General features: G+C 35.2%; 2 protein-coding genes across 2 annotated transcripts; one reads left to right on the top strand and one right to left on the bottom strand.

Annotated features, from left to right (window-relative positions):
• Nucleotides 1–3,637: 3,637 nt before the first annotated feature.
• areg (amphiregulin) lies at nt 3,638–12,008 on the bottom strand. The gene is made up of 5 exons (XM_059549044.1): nt 11,896–12,008; nt 9,073–9,234; nt 7,625–7,847; nt 5,051–5,209; nt 3,638–4,111 (listed from the first exon to the last, which is right to left on the bottom strand). Exons 1-5 carry the CDS (start codon nt 11,933–11,935, stop codon nt 4,024–4,026), a joined length of 672 nt encoding a protein of 223 aa, XP_059405027.1. The 5' UTR covers nt 11,936–12,008; the 3' UTR covers nt 3,638–4,023.
• A 1,924-nt stretch (nt 12,009–13,932) lies between these two features.
• ostf1 (osteoclast stimulating factor 1) lies at nt 13,933–18,482 on the top strand. Its single transcript, XM_059549464.1, has 10 exons — nt 13,933–14,150; nt 15,862–15,908; nt 15,994–16,044; nt 16,160–16,223; nt 16,632–16,685; nt 16,767–16,874; nt 17,065–17,114; nt 17,317–17,395; nt 17,710–17,808; nt 17,904–18,482. Exons 1-10 carry the CDS (start codon nt 14,117–14,119, stop codon nt 17,960–17,962), a joined length of 645 nt encoding a protein of 214 aa, XP_059405447.1. The 5' UTR covers nt 13,933–14,116; the 3' UTR covers nt 17,963–18,482.
• Nucleotides 18,483–19,941: the final 1,459 nt, after the last annotated feature.

The following is a 19,941-nucleotide window of genomic DNA, read 5'->3' as shown; positions in this document are numbered from 1 at the left end:
GTCTTCAATATTGAACCTTTTCACAATATTCAAATTTTCTGAGATACTGAATTTGGGATTTTCCTCAGTTGTCAGTTATAAACATCAAATTAAAAGAAATAAACATTTGAAATATGTCAGTCTGTGTGTAATCAATACATTATATTATATTATATTATATTATATTATATTATATTATATTATATTATATTATATTATATTATATTATATTATATTATATTATATTATATTATATTATATTATATTATATTATAGTTTGGTGAACACGTATCCAAATGATATTACTGCTCTGGTCAGGTGTGGCTCGTCTATATGGGCAAGTGGGGCAGAGCCCCACCAAAATATTCATCCAAAACATAGACCTCTAAAACTGAATCAATAATAAATTGTAAATATGTTCAGCATTCTGCAACAAATACTTTTCGGATTTTCTAAACTATTTTGAGTCGTAAAGTAAGCAGTATATATTAAAATCCAGCGCATGGCTTTACGTGCATCTTGAACATTTCTTTTTTGTAACTCTTTTTTGGATTGATCTTTGAGAAAATATTCTACAGAATTTTTATTTTATTTTCCTAAGCTGTAAATTGTAACCTTTAGAATTTAATTTTTTTTTATTAAATTACAAAAAATAAAGACCTTTTCCATGATATTCAATTTTTTTTAGATGCACCTGTACGTATACATGATACTAAGCAAGCGGGGCAGACAGTGCCTGAGCCCTCCAGAGCTCAACAGCGCCCCACAATTTTGGAACGTACATGTTTGGTGAAAAGGAGAACTGCAGCGCGCTCTAATTGAGAGCCATTGGGGCAGATTTCAGACTGTCCCGCTTATTTTCACGTTACTTTACGTTAACCTCACTACACCAAGACGATATCACTCCGCTCAAGCTATGTGTCTGCATCAGGTCAGAAACTACAGTTAATTAAAAATGAATTGTGAAACTCATGTATTAAATAAAAAAGTCTTTGGTTCTTTTAATTGTGATGATTTTGGCTCAAATTTAACAAAAACCCATCATTTCACAATCTCAACAAATTAGAATACTTCATAAGACCAATAATAAAAAAAACACCTTTTTTTGTGAATTGTTGGCCTTCTGGAAAGTATGTTCATTTACATGTACTCAATATTGGTATAGGGGCTCGTTTTGCTTTAATTACTGCCTCAATTCTGCGTGGCATGGAGGTGATCAGTTTGTGGCACTTTATGGAAGCCCAGGTTTCTTTGACAGTGACTTCGGCTCATCTGCATTTTTTGGTCTCTTGTTTCTCATCTTCCTCTTGAAAATAGCCAATAGATTCTCTCTGGGGTTCAGGTCCGGTGAGTTTGCTGGCCAGTCAAGCACACCAACACCATGGTCATCTAACCAACTTTTGGTGCCTTTGGCAGTGTGGGCAGGTGCAAAATCCTGCTGGAATATGAAATCCACATCTTCAGAAAGCTGGTCAGCAGAAGGAAGCACAAAGTGCTCCAAAATTTATTGGTAAACAGGTGCTGTGACTTTGGTTTTCAAAAAACACAATGGACCAACACCAGCAGATGTCATTGCACCCCAAATCATCACAGACTGTGGAAACTTAACACTGGACTTCAAACAACTTGGACTATGAGCTTCTCCGCCCTTCCTCCAGACTCTAGGACCATGGTTTCCAAATGAAATACAAAACTTGCTCTCATCTTTAAAGAGGACGTTGGACCACTGAACTACAGTCCAGTTCTTCTTCTCTTAGCACAGGTAAGACACCTCTGATGTTTTCTGTGGTTCAGCAAATTCCTAGACACGTCTGTGTGTGGTGGCTCTTGACCCCAGCCACAGTTTATTCCTTGTGAAGTTCACTCAAATTCTTGAATTGATTTTGCTTGACAATCCTCAAACGGATGCGATTCTCTCGGTTGGTTGTGCATCTTTTTCTTCCACACTTTTTCCTTCCTCTCAACTTTCTGTAAACATGCTTGGATACAGCACTCTGTGAACAGCCAGCTTCTTCGGCAATGAATGTTTGTGGCTTACCCTCATTGTGAAGTGTGTTAATGATTGTCTTATGGACAGCTGTCAGATCAGCAGTCTTCCCCATGATGGTGTAGCCTAGCAAAATCATCACAATTAAAAGAACCAAAGACTTAAACTACTTCAGTCTGTGTGCACTGCATTTATTTAATACAAAAGTTTCACAATTTGAGTTTAATTACTGAAATAAATGAACTTTTCCCACGACATTTGAATTTTTTTGAGATGCACCTGTAGTTGGCATGTTTTTTTTATTTCTATGTGGAGTAGTGGATCAAATTAATAAGGCAGATTACACGTTAAATCCTTTTGTTTATTCTGAGAATAGACATATGATCTTCTTTCCTCACCCGAATTTCTTCACAACTTGTAACATTGTAAATCAACATTTGGAGGTGATATTATAAGGCAATTATTATACAGTATTTTATGCATGTAAAATTACTTTGAGCCTGTCAATCAACAACATTAGCGCGTCTCAAGGACACCTCTGCCAAAATGTTGCCCCAATGTGTTCAGAGATTAGAATATAAAGCTTATAAAATGTATTTCATATATTAGTGGTATGTCCCAGAATCTGCCCAACCTTAATTCACGGTCAGGAGCCGAGGCTGGCCCTGGTGCTCTGAGACAAACATTCTGGGATCAATTAATATCAGTGTCTGCTTATCTTCATATACCTAAATTGCATTTCCAGATCAAGCATGTCTGTTCACTCTATGACCAGAAGAGGTCGCAGTTAACTAGTTCCTAGTCTTGCCAAAGAAATTAAGTCATTTCATAACTAAACCAGTCACTGACAATTTGGGTTATTTGTACTTGATATATATGTTATACTTTTTAAAGTTTTTTATTTATGCATGTGTTTTATTATTATTATGCTACAGTGTAAATATGTGTTAATATGGTAGAACTTTAATGGTGATACGGTAGTCATTAACAAACATTATATTTATCAGATCAGCAGTGGATGTATTTCCCAGCCTGAATATTTAAGGCAAAAATATAGGAATCCAAATTGAATGACGTTTGTATTTTAAATACATTTACCAACTAGTAATCTGTTAAGTACTATTATATTGGTTACTGTTATTTCAGTCACAGCATAAAGTATTGAAAGCGGTTTAGCATTGCATAATTAGTTACACCATTCATTGTTGGACAGTTATTTATTGCAGCTAATTGACTGTTGACAGCTGACTGTTTGAGTAAATATACCATCCATAATAAAGTCCCACCTGGAGATTTTTCCCCTTCTGACCTATTTACCAAATGTTTGTTGATCAAACACTAACTGATTGATCTGTTCTTATATAATCTTCTATTATGTTATGAAACATAAGCCCTCGTAAGGATTATAGATGATTGGGAGAAGGAAACTTTGCTGAAAATTACAGGGAGAGGCCCCACAGACTCCACCTGATCAGGCTTAAAATGAACAAGTCGAACGTCTGCTTTCATGTCAATAATACTCATAGCTGTAATATTAGTGTTTTCACCTCACTGACATACTGTCTGAAGACTTAACTTATATTACTCTTAATAATGTTATATTTAAGAATGCTCTGAATGAGTGAAAGAAAGATACAGATCTTATGAGAGTGTCCTTTATTTCATATGTGTACATGAACATCTCATATCAAATGAACATTCTTTTTTTTATTATCAAAATAAACACAAATACTAAGTAAATTATATAATTTGTTAATAAATAGGTACAAACAATAAATATATTGTTACAGTGGGTTTTATTATGTTATTCTATGTGCAATATATCTGTAGTGCACTCCACAGCAGTGACATCAGCGTGAATTCTACCTGAAACAAAAACAATTTATTTTATGACATAAAATGTCAATAGGACTAATAAATTGCGTAAAATGGGGGGTTTGTAGACTGTTTTAATGCTGAAGAAGGGACTGGAGGTTTACATGGCAAACACAACCCTAAAAGTCTCTTTAACATTTACTGTAGCAACCCATAAATAAAGTCCTGGCCTCACTTCCTCTTCACACCATGATGTTCTTCTTCTCTAGTTTCTCTCTCTCACTGGTGGAGCTCAGGAACGCCGCCTGAAAGCGATGATGTGTTTTATAGCTGCAAAATAAGAAAAATACAATGAAAAAATATGTTAACAGTTCTGCAAAATAATCTAATACACACTTACCTCTTAATGTTTCTAATTTGTTTCCATTTGCTTGATAATTGAATGAATGAATATGTTAGCAGCTACAATAAATTAATTAATTAATATAAAAGTACTCTAACTGTTCAAGCATGGAACGATTCGTTTATCTGTCAGGTGAAAAAAATTATTGAATTTCCGAATATCTTATTCGGAAAATAATGAAAGAGGCATATGTGGAAATGTTCGCGGAATTTAGTTAAATCGCCTGAAAGCGATGATGATTGATATATATGATGATATGCATAACAGTTGAACTTAATTAACTATAATGAATGAAATTATTTGAATAAAAGTATTTTTTTTGTGGAACTATGTTCAAAGATCAGAGTAAGTAAAACTGATCCGATCTTCTCAACAAAAATGCTTATACGGTTAAGTTACAATACAACCTGTATAAAGAGAGCTTGCTTATAGTTAACCATTATAATTACTGTATTAGGGTTTATTTCAGAACGAATGCAGAAAATGTGATTCCAACTGATTGTAATCCACCGATCACCTGTAAACCATATCAATGCTATATTAATCCACTAATGCATGTAAAGTAACCGGAACTACTTTTTCGACCCTCGGACTTGTTTTATTCCAAAGACAACTGGCGCCATCTAACTTCTCATGTATAGTGTAGTGAAAACAACCTCAGAGGACTTCATTTTTAACACTGCTGGAATATTGCCATGTTGGGCCCTTGAACATAACATAAATGTCTGGGCTACTGTACTCTGTACATATAAAAACCTTTTGATCTAAAGGCTTCTGCATAAATGCTTGAAACCCAGGTGTGTGTTTGAAAGATGAATGAGACTGTGTGGGTGTATATTTAGCAGGCATGCACTGTATGTACTTACTGCACGCAGACCATGAGCAGAATGGCTAGGCAGCTGATGACTGACAGGACGACAGCCATAATGACGAGCGCAGTGTGGGTCCTATCAGTGCTGCTCTCGTCCCGAGACGTCCCGAGCAGCTGGATCCCACAGCGCTCCCCATCATAACCTCTCCTACATCTGAAACAATCCAACTTTCATTACTTGAACACAACATTAATGCAACACTGAATTTAATGATGTTTTAGCTAAGAGTTTTTTCTTAAAACCTATTCTTAAAACTACTAGCTACTACTAAATATTGTAGAAACATAATTTTCTGTAAAGATGCTTTGTAACGATTTGTATTGTAAAAAGCGCTATACAAATAAACTTGAATTGAATTGAATTCACAAAGCTGCTGAGACAAACTTTTACTAAGGAATAGACAGAAGTCGTAAGCTCAGAGTAAGGGGCGGGGTTGACCTCATTGCTATGGATGATGTCAGCATGCTTTCTAACTATGCACACAGTGATTGGCTGATAGTCTCTGTCAGAGATTTATTCATAGAAATATTGTAGAGTGCAATATTATGTTGCCATATTAAAATAAAGTTTTTAAAATATAAATGTTAATTGCCACATTCAAATAAAGATTTTATAATGCAGGTGCCACTAATTAAACAAGTACGCTATATATTCAGCTAATTGTCAGCCCCTTATACAGTATGTAGCCAATGCTTCTCATAAACAATTAGTCAATATGCATTAGGGCTGCCCTTGACTAAAGATTTTTCTGGTTGACTAGAAGTCGTTCATTTTAAGCATTAGTCGACTATTAGTCGCACTTTTGTTAATAAACCATATAAATCATAATAATGAGCCTTTAATTGCCTACATAGCTTAATAAGCACTCAAGCGCATGCAAAAAATTGCACAGTGCACCGGCAAATATAATAATTATGAATTTGTTAGGGGAAAACAGCATTTACACTGAATTAAGTTTTAACTTATTGTAACGTCGTAATTTCTTGTTACACTAGTGCTTTCTTTTTTGGTTTAAGAGATGAAGTCTGCGACAGTGACTCATCTCTGCAGGATTTGTATGCATGTTTCATACGGATGTGAGAATATTTGTTTTCTGTTTGAATTGGTTCATTTAAAAGTTTCACTCTCTATAGATAGATATATTTTTTCATGCCTGTAATAATGCAAGCATCCACAGAGTTTCGAAGTGTCCAAGACGACAGAAAGCTGTTTGCTTTAATTGTTAAAAAAAAAGCGCAACATTTTGTTGCTATTCTGAGTGCACACGAATACAAAAGATGCATTACTCTTATCTCTATGACCAAATATGATGAAGTATTTTAAGAGCAAATGATGGCAGCGGCGCCTCCATCTGTCCTGTAGTAGCCCAAGATCATTACTGTTCAGCTTCCACACTTCGCACAAACATGCACACTTTTTTCTAGGCTAACATTAGATTGAGCTGCCATATACTATATCTCAGATGATAAGCCATATTTGAGGCTGATGAATGTTAAGTGAGCATATGGATGTCCTGCCAAATGAACTATACCACATAGACCAGCCGTTAATGATTTTAGCGATATATTTTTTTTTGCGACTAAGCGACTAATAAAATTTTGGTTATATGCATATAAACAGACTCTTAATTAGCAGAATAATCATGGCAGATAGTAAGAAATACAAATATAAAAGAAAACCAAACTGTATACGAAAACAACTATACTATATTAAGAATATAATCAAACATTTGGAGTTGGGATAACCTCCAAACCAAGCCAAATTTAAAAAACAAAAAATTCTAAAATGTTTATATTCCGAGGTAGATTGCTGGCAACAGCCATTTTAGGATATTTCAGATTTGGTTTTAGTGACTTAGGAGTCCTCTTCACCACTCCCAACGTTTCACAGATTTAGGCGCTAATTTTAGCGCTATAACGCTTTGTGAAATACTCTTAGAGCAAAAAGTCCTACATTTAGGACTGACACGCCCACTGTTTTTAAGATTTTATCCTAACAAACCATACATCAATGGAAATCATTTTTAATGATTATTTAATGATGTAAAAATCTCAATTTCACAAATTGAAATTCCAGGGTCACAAATATGGAAGCCTGAGGTGATTGCGACTTTGTTTTTTCTTACAGTTGTACTTTATATCTCACAATTCAGAGATTTTTCTCGCAATATACTTTTTTTTAATGGGAATTTTGAGATTTAAACTCAGAAATCAAACTTATTTTCTCAAGTTTTTTTTACCTTGCAATTGTGACTTAATCTCACATTTCAGATGTTTTTTTTCTGAATTCTGAGTTTACAACTTGCAATTTCTTGCAAATTAGACAACATATCTGAGATATTCTGAAGTTACTTTTTTTTGAAGGTAATTTTTTTCTCACAATTCTCGAGTTTATGTATCTCACAATTCAGCATTTATATCACACAGTTCTGAGTTTATATCTCACAATTCTGATAAATGTCTAAACTGCAAGACATAAATTCAGAACTGCAAGAAAAAAAGTCGAATTGAGATAAAAAGTTGCGTTGATTTAGTATTTCTTATCCGGTGGGTGAAAAGTGTCACTCACACACAGACAGGCTCTCTCAGGCCGTGCAGGTACGTGCAGTGGCCGTGGATGCAGTAGTCCAGATGAGAGGTCAGGCAGGGGTCAGAGGTTGTGCTGTGGCTCCTGTGACTGAACGTGTGATTCGGCTGAACTGGAGTGATATTTTTATTCTTTTTTCTTCCTTTGTTCTTTTTGCGTCCAGAGCGTTTGTGATCCTGCTCGTCTCCTTTACTGACTTGGGTTACTGAAAGATATGAGATAGATGAGAAACTTTAATGTGTGTGTGACTCTTTGCTTTCTATACTTATAATTTTCTTTAAATTTTATTAATTGTTATTTAAATGGCTCTTTAAAATGAAGCGTGCTTTTTTTCCTTTTCTTTTTATTTATTTTAATTTACAAGATTGACAATGCAAATAAAAAGAATATTAGCAAATAAAGGGAGAGGTATTAAACAACATACACATACAATTTTTTTTCTGCTACACAGCATACATAGCTATATAGCACATAGAACACACACACACACACACACACACACACACACACACATTAATGAACAACAAAGGTTCAGAATTCAACATATCATGCTAACATAAGTTGCATTGGAATGACAGGAATATTTGTTTCTTGCCATTAAAGTAGCATTGCTGGAACTGGAAGAGGGAAATGCTAACTATTAAATTGAAATATGTGCTTTTTTTAAAGATTTGTTCAGTTATTATTTTTATATTGAAACTTTGTAGTTCATTTCTAAACCTTTGTAGTTCATTAATGATGCGTTTATTGTCCTAATTAAAATGTTATTTCAGTTAGTAATTATCATTAGCTTAATCTAAGAACAAAAAAAAAGAAAAATTTTCTCAAGTTTGTTTAAAGATTATGAATTAAAGCTTCACGCCTCCTTTAGTGACTTGGGTTTCTGAAAGCTTTGTACTTTGATTTCTATACTTTGAATTTTGAAAACTTTAATTAAATGTTGTCATAAAACCCTCAAAAAGAGATGCAGGTAAGGTCTTTTTCACCAAATATCTCTAGACTTGCTGTCTGTTCAATTTATTTCATTAAAATATAAACTAAAGCAACTCAATTCTTCAACATTTTGTCACCAACTTTTGTTGTATTGCATGTAAATCGTTTCAATTTAAATAATTACATTTGTTCTTTTTGTGAATTTTTTATTATAATTAAACTGTGTTAAACTGATATATTCAATTCCGAATCTTTGCCGTTCATAAATTTAGAATTTATCATCTTAATTAAAATGCCAAAGATGTTATTAGGTCAGTAATTTTAATTAGCAGAATAATAGACGTCTGCAAGAGACTGTCAAGCAGGTGGACAAGTTTGACTGTCTGTAACCCTTTTTAAGATTTTGTCTTTATTATAATAGGACAGTGGGATTTGAACTCGGGACACACGTAACCCAATGGCGTTATATGTAGGGGCACTTGCCAACAAGGCTGTACCTTTAAACAAAGTTGGATCACTGAACATTCCCGATGGATCCTGATCATCATCAGTTTCCAAATCTTCCCCCACGGCGCTCTGAAGCCCCTCCCCCGATGACGACATCACGGTCACATGATCCAGTGCAGATGTGTGAGCGGCAGCTGTCCGTATGGTGAAAACTGCACTGCAAACTGTACACAGAAACACACAGCAGAAATGCAGTAACTGCTTGTGAGGAATGCTGATTTGTATGGTTTCGGCCTAGTTTGCAAATAATAACAGGATTGAACACTTCATTATATCACAATGACACATTAACCTCAATTAGCAGATATAAAGAGCGGTTAATCTTCTAATGTTGCTGTTGATGTTGAGTCATCCTGTAAACACCCCATGTGTATTGCACTGAGCAGATTAACTGTGTATGTGTGTGAGAGAGGGAAAATAAGAGTGAAAGACATAAGCAAGTGGAAAAGCTGAGGTTATGTGAGGTAAAGCTGCACCTGCCGCAAGTACAAAATTAGAGTCCTTTATGTCTCATTTTCTTGTTAGAACACAAAGTTCAGAATCCGATATGATCAATATAGTGTTCCATTTATGCAAAATAAAATACACAATATAATAACAGGAATGATGTGAAGATAAAAAACTGCATAGAACCCATACAACCAGGTAGGCTAAGTAAATGAACAATGTATATTATGTTTCCTTGTCTTGGACCAAGATATCCCCGTTTACCTGGCAGCAGAAGTTATGACAGCTGTAGGGTGTTTGTAAGAACTACAGATCATACTTCCGCATTTTTTTATCACCGCTTAAGGAGAATCTGATTGAGCCCAGTGCATTATGGGTGTTGATGTTTTTGTACTTTTTTTTCGCCACAGCCCTATTTCTGTTTTCTATAATCGTGTAGCACCAAGAGTACTTTTGCTGCATATTAGGGTGAATTACCCTTGACCCTAATTTAACATGTTGGGATAAAATTTTCTAGATGAAGAATGAATCATTTGATTAATAGAACAACGATTCATAACCATATAATGAACTGCAATAGAGTGATGATTGAGAAAATAAATATTTGACAAATTTTCATTGAAACATAATTTTCGTCATCAGAATCATTGTTCTATTAGGGTCAAGGGTAATTCACCACTGGCAAGATCAGGTTTTAATAAAAGCTGGCTATTTATGCAGTAAAACAAGATTTTTTTTCTCTGTGCTACACGACTATAGAAGACAGAAAAAGGGCCGTGGCCGAAACAAAAAGTACAAAAACTGCACTGGGCGTGATCAGATTCTCATTAAAACAACATAAAACAATGTTTGCATCTAAGGAGGTCTAAATGTTCATAACTCACGTGATTCATTTCTACAGTGAAACATGCTATTCAACAAGAAAATATGTAGGCCGGGACTTGATTTTATCTATCAGGAATTGATTGGGATCAAAAAAAAAGATAGGTGTTATATTGTAGAATGGAGCCAGATCTGAATGTGAACGTGAAGGACTACTCCCATCCTGAAACACAGCCAGCATCTGTTGGCTGAAACTGAAGTAACCAAGGTAACGTTGTTACATAGGTGGAGTAAGTTTTGATCACCGCATTTTGATGAAACATTACAAAGTCAAACATGCTTGTATTTGGAGTAACACACAAAATGACCAGGAAAAAACATCCGCTTGATTTACTTTTGGCTAGTAATCGAAGATGCCATTATCTGAAAATTGCAGGAACAAATTCCACCTGCCCTGGGTGTGGGGCAAATCCATCCAGTCTATTAAACACTAATTGTAATTTTGCATGCCATTTTATTCTGCACACATTCCTTATAACATTTACTATTACTTTAAAGTCTTACAAATGAAGAGTCTCAGAATACTTCAATTTAGAACATCACTATATTAAACAACAATCTATGGTGTCAAATATTTTGCTTGAAAACCGTGCATGTGCTATTTTTATTTCTAATAGATATGTGGCAATTCAGACATTTTAAAGTAGTGTATGTGCCTTTCTATCACAAGTATAAACTGGCGACGTCTGCAGTCAAACTAGTCTGCAAGGAGAATGTTTGAGTAAATGCATTTGATCTGAACACTCCTACCGACTGGAATCCAGCATTTAATTGTCAAAGAAATTCACACACACACACACACACACACACACACCTATTATTGTGTGTGACAACAGACAGACGAGATTTAAACTGTGTGGCATTCTGGCATACACCTATATAGGAAAAGCCGGAGCTCACAGCTATTCAGAGGCATGCTACTACAGGTCGAGTCAATTTCCCAAAGCCCTGTCTGTCTGGAGACACAAACACAATACCACGCACACTTCACTCAGCGGCAGCGTTCAAGCTGGTTTACTATCTAGCAGTCGTTCTTATTCATCAGTCAATTGCCTTTTGTCAGTTGTCAAAGTGAAATTAAAATACAATAGACAATAATAAGCAAATACAGAAAGTTGACACTCGGCATGAAAGAAAATATGTTGCAAGTTTCGCTCACTTTTTGACTTTTCATGATTTTTTAAAAAATTTGTTTCATTTGTTTTGTGTTGTTATCACAACAAGTTTTTATTTTTATAATTTCACAGAATTTGAAAAAATAAATATTAATATTTTGCAGCAAAGCATAACTAGAAAAACATATATTCACACACATAAAAATCCAATAATATTTTAAGATTGTATTAATTTCCATGATTTCTTCAGGATTTTATATCACGATTTTAAAATCCTCTAAGATTTCCAGGTTTTCCACTACCGTGGCACAACTGAAGCTGACAGAGGCCAAAAATGAAGTAAGACAGGATGGAGAAAACCAAACTCACCGACACAGAGCAGCAGAGAGGAGAGGCGCTGTAGGTTCATGGCAGCTGACAGCTGACTTCTGTGTTGAGTTTCTGTTTGTCATGAACTCATCGTCCAGGAGGAGCTTTTATAGGGAGGTTTCCTTTAACACACACACACACACAGATAATATGTGTGTTTGTAGGCACCTTTTGTAAGGTAAATGTTTGACTAGAGTCCACCTGTAGAATTCATCCACAGGTCATTCATACACTAGTCATTATGTGAGATTCATTTTCCATTTCACGTCACTGGACTGTGATGCTGAACAGCTTGATTGTTTTGTTAAATGTTCCTGAATGGGATTTGAGAATACTTGTAAATAAACAGGAATACTGTTCTTGTTCATTTATACTTTAATAGTCAATTATAATGACTTCACATGCACTGATGTAGATTTTTCAGATTCGGGGACGCAGGGTCACTGGAATCGAATTTGACCTTAAGTCTTTGGAATATCTGGAATGGAATATGAGATGAATCACGTCTGGAATAAAAAGAATGCAAAGAATGGGATTCTTGGAGAAAAATGCAATAGATAAAGAGAGAAGCCAAAACAGCCCCAGCACACACACACTTGTTCAGTGTGAACACAGCCTCATGGCTCATTAAGTATATTACTGTTCCTGTAATTTGAGGCCAAAAAACTATGGTACGGGACGGAAGAGAGGTAGCTGGAAGAACGACCGGTTTTCTTAGATGAAGCCATTAATGAACGTGTTTGTGCAATTTAATTTCTGTTTGAGTCACCTGCCGTGCAAAATGTCCCTCACATCTGCATGGTAATGAGTTTCTGTAGTGCCCAAAAGGAAGAGAAGTATAGCTAATGACCCTGAACCGCTAACAGAGAACAAACTAAACACCACATTAGATGCTATCCAGAATTTAAATAAGACCACCATTGGATTCTTAAAGCAGAAGTCAACTAAAAGCAATGCATTTACAATTGCATTGCAATTTTGAAAAGAGAGGAAACACCCGATGTGTTCATTAAATGCACAAAGAGGTCAATTTCACAAAAGTATAAGAGTGAGTTTGCATTCTGATCATATGGAAGATAACTTCAAATTCCATGTAGTCATATCTGATTATAGGTACTCAGTGATAACATCAAACATCCTTTTTTAGCTCAAAACTGACATAATATGCAGGTCTATATGGATGTAGTGCTACGATTTTTAAAACAGAAATGACTAAAAGCAGAGCTATTCTGAGGCAGCTCCTTAAAACTTGCCTGCAATGTAAACCAACTTGTTGGTGCAGCCCAATGTTATGGGTGTCCTCTAATATGACACACAAATCTAGAGGATTAGAGCGTAGAGGCGATTCACTGGTGTAAAACTACTGAAAAAAGTAACATACATACATACTCATGGTTTCATTTGTGAGCTAAAAGGGTTAAAAAAAAGAGCAGAGCAATTCCCTGAAGATTTATTTGTTTTTAATATTTTGTTATTTGGCCATGCTGTTAAAAAAGCCATTTATCTTTTTATTTGCCAATGTTTTTTTAATTTATTTTGTATGGTCTACACTACTGTTAAGAATTGTGTAACTGATTAATGTTGGTTAATGTTATTAATGGAGGTTTATAAAGTGTTTAGTAAATTCCCTAAATTTAAGACTTACATCAAACCTCATTCAATCATTTCAACAATCATTTCTATAGAAATCATATAAAGCCTCCAAAATAGACGTTATTGATAGTGACACTGAAACTTTCCATATTGCAACTGAGACAAAAAAATTATCATTTGCAGTTTTGTCATTGATTACATAGTTACACTAAAATTGGAATATTTATCACTCCCCCTATGGTTTATAAACTATATTTAATTTGTAGCAACTGTATTACGTTTGAAAGAAATAATTTATATGCAACCCCCCCCCCCCCCCCGAATCTGCTTCTGTTTTGTTTTCTCAATACTACTAAAGTTAAATTGTAAAACTATGGCATTTACGTAGTAACTATTGTTAAGTCAAATTTCCGTAAAGATCAGTACGGAATTTCAGAGAGCTGCGCATGCGCAGTTCAACTTTTCCGCATTGGACTCCTTCACGCTTCCTCATTGACAGCGCCTAAAAGAAGAAAGCAGCGATACACTGTGTCATTTACACTCGCAACAGTTTTTATACCGTTTCTACCTATTATTGACGTCTTAAACAACTCGGAAGTCTTCTTTAAAAGTCTTGGAAAGTTAAGAAATGTCAAAGCCTCCCCCCAAACCAGCTAAACCAGGTAAGCTGTGCGCGTGGTGGAAAAGCCTACCTCGCAAACCTACTAAAGTTTCATTATTTATTCATTCGTTTTTGCGTTGTTTCTTTGTCTGATAGCCTTACAAACACGCTCGTTTCCGATTCCATACAAAATGAAAAATGAAATGTATATAAGAGCATGCAATTTCTGGTTGCACTGAACTTTCTCCTGCGGGTGGAGTTTGTCGTTTCTCCAGCGCAACGCAACTTTCTTTGCGCTTTTACGCGTTTAAAACGCCTGTCATCTACTAACATGCGTGAAACCACCACAATTTAGCACAAACGTTCAAAGAGCAAGATCAAAATAGTAAAACACCTTGCCATAAATGGCAGGATTGGATTTGGAAAGGGAAAATCGCTCAAGCCAGCCATTGGCTGTGGTTCAGAACCTAGTGAGCAGTCTACCTCAATGAAGAGGCACTACGTACGCATTTTCCGATAATCGGTGCATTATCTGGCAAGCCAGTAATTTATATATGATGGCCAGAAATGTTGTCTAGATCAATGGTTTTGAGTCACAGCCATTGTCTCATAGAAGCCAGTTACTTCCCCATATGAAAGAGCAGCTTCATTCTGCATATTGTGCAAAATCAATGACATTTGGACTGATTTATGATGAGACTGTGCAAGGTCAAATATATATGTTATAGTTAGCATAATAACGGTTTAATTTCTGCTTTTTAACACAATAATACCCAAATCTTTAGTATTTTCGACCAACATATGTGTACCGAATTAAAAATAATGTGCGTTGCAACTATATTATTATTTTTATTAATAATGCCATTCACAATGCTAAATCACGTGATTGGTCTGAATGGTCGCACATTTATTTTTGATATTAAAGAACCGATTAAGTAGAAAACTCTTTTATCGGTCCTTTCTCAAGTCAAGTTGTAGGATGTCCTCTTAGTACAGTTTTCCCAGGATGTGGGTCTGTGACGTCCAGCATGCAAATTTTATTCTACTAGTTGTGTGGGATGGGATGTTTGGAATATTTAACACTGTTTTGTTTAGTAGTGACCAAAACCAAGTTACATTAACCTTTACACTAATAGTAACACATTATAATGTGGTGTTGATTCTTGGTGAACCTTGGAACCTCAAACTTTGGGAAACATTGTTAGTATTGCAGAAAAGATTTCCTGTTGGTTGAAATGATTTCTACACTTCTGAACGATTGATCGTATAGTTGTAATTGGTGGCAAACACAATAACCTTATCCGGTGGAGGCCAGTGTTTCTATTTCCGAGGCTGATCTGGGAGTTTGGGAGGGGCTGCTTGGATCCCGCTCAGAAGGGCTTCTCACTTGTTTGTTAGGCCAAATGGAAATACCTTTGCAGCCAGGAAATGCCCTTTGTTGTGCTTATAATGGTTTGTTTATTTATATATTTAGGCCTAAGGGCTTGGGTTCCTCTTAATTCTGTGTCATGTGGTTTGCTCTGCATTTGAGCTACGTTTAGTTCTGTGATACTACCTTGTTGTAGATGTGGTGTTTTGCATTTTGTTGGGCTGATAGGTGAAGATAAGGTTGAACTGGTGGCATATTTACTGCTCTGTTTAGCCTAATTCTGTTCAGTAAGCAGAACAGAGCTAAAATGCGTATTAAACTGCTTCAGTGTGCAATTATTAGATGCACTGTATATTGTTATTTGAAAATATAAGTTTAACATTCATATTTATGTTTTAAAAAGGCCAGGTCAAGGTGTACAGGGCTTTATTCACCTTCGACCCAAGGACGGTGAGTTTCGTTCTTCTCTTCGGTTGTTTTGTTTGTTTTAGCTTGGCTGGATTGAGCTTATCATGCATATTTTCCTCTTTTTCAGCCAGATGAACTGTACTTTGAGGAAGGAGATATCTTGTACATCTCAGATACAGTAAGTTTATGAACTCGCCTGGAAGTACTGGTAGTTCCTCCTGCGATCATGGATATAAAGAGCATTATATGTTTTTAGAGTGATTTTGAACTGATTGCTGGCTTTATGTTTTTAGAGTGACAGTAACTGGTGGAAGGGAACATGCAGGGGAAGGACTGGACTTATTCCCAGCAATTATGGTAAAGAAAACAAGTTGCAAACTACAACCTGCAAACCATCAGTCCTTTACTAGAACACTTTCAGTGATTTGAAAAGACGACTTTTGTAAAATGTGTATATAATATGTGACTTTTACAGTCTTTTATGATGTCGGTAAAGCTTTATCAGTGCTGTTTCCTAAAGATATCTAGCTATTACTATTGCATATATACTTGGGTTCAGGGATTGGAACCAAATCGAACCTTAAAGGGTTAGTTCACTCAAAAATGAAAATTCTGTCATTAATTACTCTTATGGGTTTGGAACGACGTGAGTAATTAATGAACCCTAAAGTAATAAACCTCTTAAGTGGCAAACATTTTATGCATTATATGCTATTACTTTTCTAAGTTTTACTTAAATTTGTGTTGTGATTTGCCTTAATCCAGTGGCTGAGCAAGCAGAGTCCATAGACAATCCCATGCATGAAGCAGCCAAGCGAGGTACCCAAATATACACCTATCTGGCGTTTTGTTTGTTTGATAGCATGGTGAAACAATCAAATGTTTTGTGTGTGAATGCAGGTAATCTGAGCTGGCTCAGAGAGTGTTTGGATAATAAGGTTGGCATCAATGGACTGGACAAAGCAGGGAACACCGCTCTCTACTGGGCTTGTCACGGAGGACATAAAGGTAAAAGATGCACACACGCTTTGTTTTCAAATTTCAAAATATCATTTCACAGCTGCAGCAGTTGTGCACAAACTCTTTAAGCTGGCTTTAGCCTGTTTTGTCCAATAATGGCACTTAAAATGTAAAAAAAAGTACAAAAAATAATTGCAAGATAAAACGTTTAACCTACATCATGTTTGCGTTTTCTTAGATGTGGTGGAGATTTTGTTGAGTCAGCCAAACTGTGAGCTCAATCAGCAGGTAAATCTGATGTTTTTTGGCGAGTCACTTTTCTTGATTAAATGCATTTCATTTGAATTGGTTTAAATGCACAGTGAGATCAGCTTACAAATGTCTATATGAAACGTGACAAAGCGATAGCAAAGTTTTTTTAGAAACGGAAGCAATGCTTGTGTTCTTAATATTTCACTCAATGTAATAAATGGTGTTCATTTTTGAACAGAATAAACTGGGAGACACGGCTCTACATGCAGCTGCCTGGAAGGGTTATTCAGATATAGTTGAGATGCTGCTCAATAAAAGTGAGTGAATTTTTTTTCACCCTCTTATAAACATCTACTTGTACGTATCTGACACTAGGGCGGGGCAGAGCTGGACAGTGCAAGCATTTGCGAATAAAAATAGATATGAACAAACTGTAGAGTGCATTCAGGAGCATGAGTAAAAATTAAAAAAGCACCCAGTTTTCTGAAATTTAAGGTGATAAAAAGTCAAACGTTTTTTAAATCAGTTTGTAATTGGAATGTAAAAATGTCAAGTACAAACACATGTCCTTTTTGTACCTGTATCTGCAATTTTGATATGTTTGTTTATATTCCAATATGTTTTGCTATAGATGCCAGGACAGATGTGCTCAACAATGAGAAGAAGACCGCTCTGGATATGGCCACCAACGCACAATGTGCTTCTCTGCTGAAGAGGAAACTGGGAGGAGGTGAGTCACAAGGCGTCTCCTTTCAGTTACCTCCTTCAGATGTCACTTCCTGTGAGACAGATTCACACTTAACTGTCTCTCTGTTAAATTTGCAGTGATTTTGCGCACCCACAGTAACGCCGAGGAGTATCTGGATGATGAAGACTCCGACTGAGAGAAGAGCAGCACTTTTGAAGTCCATTCATTCCTAAATTCATTCCAACAACAACAAAAATAAAAATTATCACAACATGTATATAGATCAGATATATGCGGGAGAAAGATTATTTACAAGGGTTGGGAGGATATGAAAGCTAGTTGTCGTTGTCTGATTGTCTCAACTTTCTTCTTTATTCCAGTTCATTGTAAAAGTATTGCATTACTTGTCTATTCTGTACATTTTAGGATGGACACGGTGAACATTCATTCTTCTGTTTGCTGCTCCTCTTTTAACTGTATTTATTGCATAGAACTCTCTTTGATTTTAAAGTGCCTTTTTAATAGGGAGATCACCCAGAATGCCTCACAGCACTGGGTCTTTTTATTGCAAAAGTTTTATGAGCGTGTATGTCTGAGAATTTTATCCGGTTGATTGTGTTTGTGTGTGTGAGAGATGTCCTTGATGATAGCTTCTGAGATGCATGTAAATCTGAATGTTACAACTATGCAAATAAATCAGTGGCCTTTGCTTGATATGCAAGACTCAAGATGGAAGTTTGAATATAATTGTATTTGTAATTGCCCTTTAATCATTGTGTGCATTAATTTAGCCATATTTTTAAGGGGAATAGGTTAATTGCATTAAGGACAATGAACATTATTTCTAAGATTTTTTATTAAGATTTATTTATGTTGTATTAGTCTGTATTTTTTGTGTTTTACCACTTTACATAATTTTAAATCAGATGATGTGCCATTCAGAAACATGCTAGGGACATGCTAGGAAACTGATAAAGTTGGAGAAAAAAAATACAAATTATACATTAGAGAAATCTTTTATTTTTAACATGTTTTTAAATTATAGCTCACCCAAAAATGAACAGTCAGTTACTCAACAAACCTGTTGAAGTTTCTTTCTGCTGAATATAAAAGATGTTTTCATTAAAAATACTATAAAAAGTAAATGGTAACAAGAAACTGTTTGGTTACCTACATTCTTCAAAATATCTTCTTTTGTGTTCAGCAGAAGATAGAAATGTATACAGGTTTGGGACTACTTGAGGGTAAATAAAGGATGACAGGATTTTCATTTTGGGGTGAACTAGTCTATCCCTTTATATATATTTTTTTCATTAAAACTTCAGGACAACGAACCACAAATTTTGTTTTTGCTTTTTATTAGGCTAACGTTTGGCTTTGAGAGCAACGCGTCCATGCCAAAGAAATTTATCGGGTTTTTTCCAGCTTAACTGTAGGTAACCTCTATCTAAATTTGTGTTATTACTCATGTTACTTTAATAATTTTTGTAAAGAAATTGATAGAATTTGTTGTGAAGGGACTCACCTGAGAAACTCGCGCCATTCTTGTCATCAACGAGCGCGTTGCTAACCAAAGACACGGTTTAAACACTTATTGACACATATTTTACATATTACTAGTTCACTATTATTATACATATTAGTAGTTCTAAGCATAATAATGAATAATGTAGTGTCCAGTCTCTTAAGTAATACAAGTTATTTTATATTCAGTTGTTTCATAAGGTTTAGTTAGGAAATATAAGGAGCTCATTGACCCCGCTATTGCATTTACTGGAAGAGAATTCAAAAAGTAACCGCAGTTTAGTGACTTCATGTTACATTAAAGTATTTTATAGAATTTGGTTACATATTGCCAAATCAAAAAAATAATAATAATAATAAATAAGTGCAACATCAGATGCTCTTCAAGTTTGAAATTTGCTCTTTATCATACTATAAATTGTCATTCGGTGTATTTTAGTGGACTGAGGAAAATGTAAACATTTACATATATATGCATTCAGCAGATGCTTTTATCCAGGGTGACTTAGATTGTATTCAAAGTGTACACTTCATCATCATGTATTTCCTGGGAATACAATTTTATACGCAATGAACATAAAACAGAAAATATAAAATTTTGTCAGCTGTTAATGAGATTTCAATGCAAATAAATCAACAACGCATAAATCA

Source organism: Carassius carassius, chromosome 5 (genome assembly GCF_963082965.1).
Source record: "Carassius carassius chromosome 5, fCarCar2.1, whole genome shotgun sequence".
NCBI classification, from domain to species: Eukaryota; Metazoa; Chordata; class Actinopteri; order Cypriniformes; family Cyprinidae; genus Carassius; species Carassius carassius.
The sequence above is the reverse complement of the archived record's forward strand: the minus strand, read 5'-3'. Positions and strand labels throughout refer to the sequence as shown.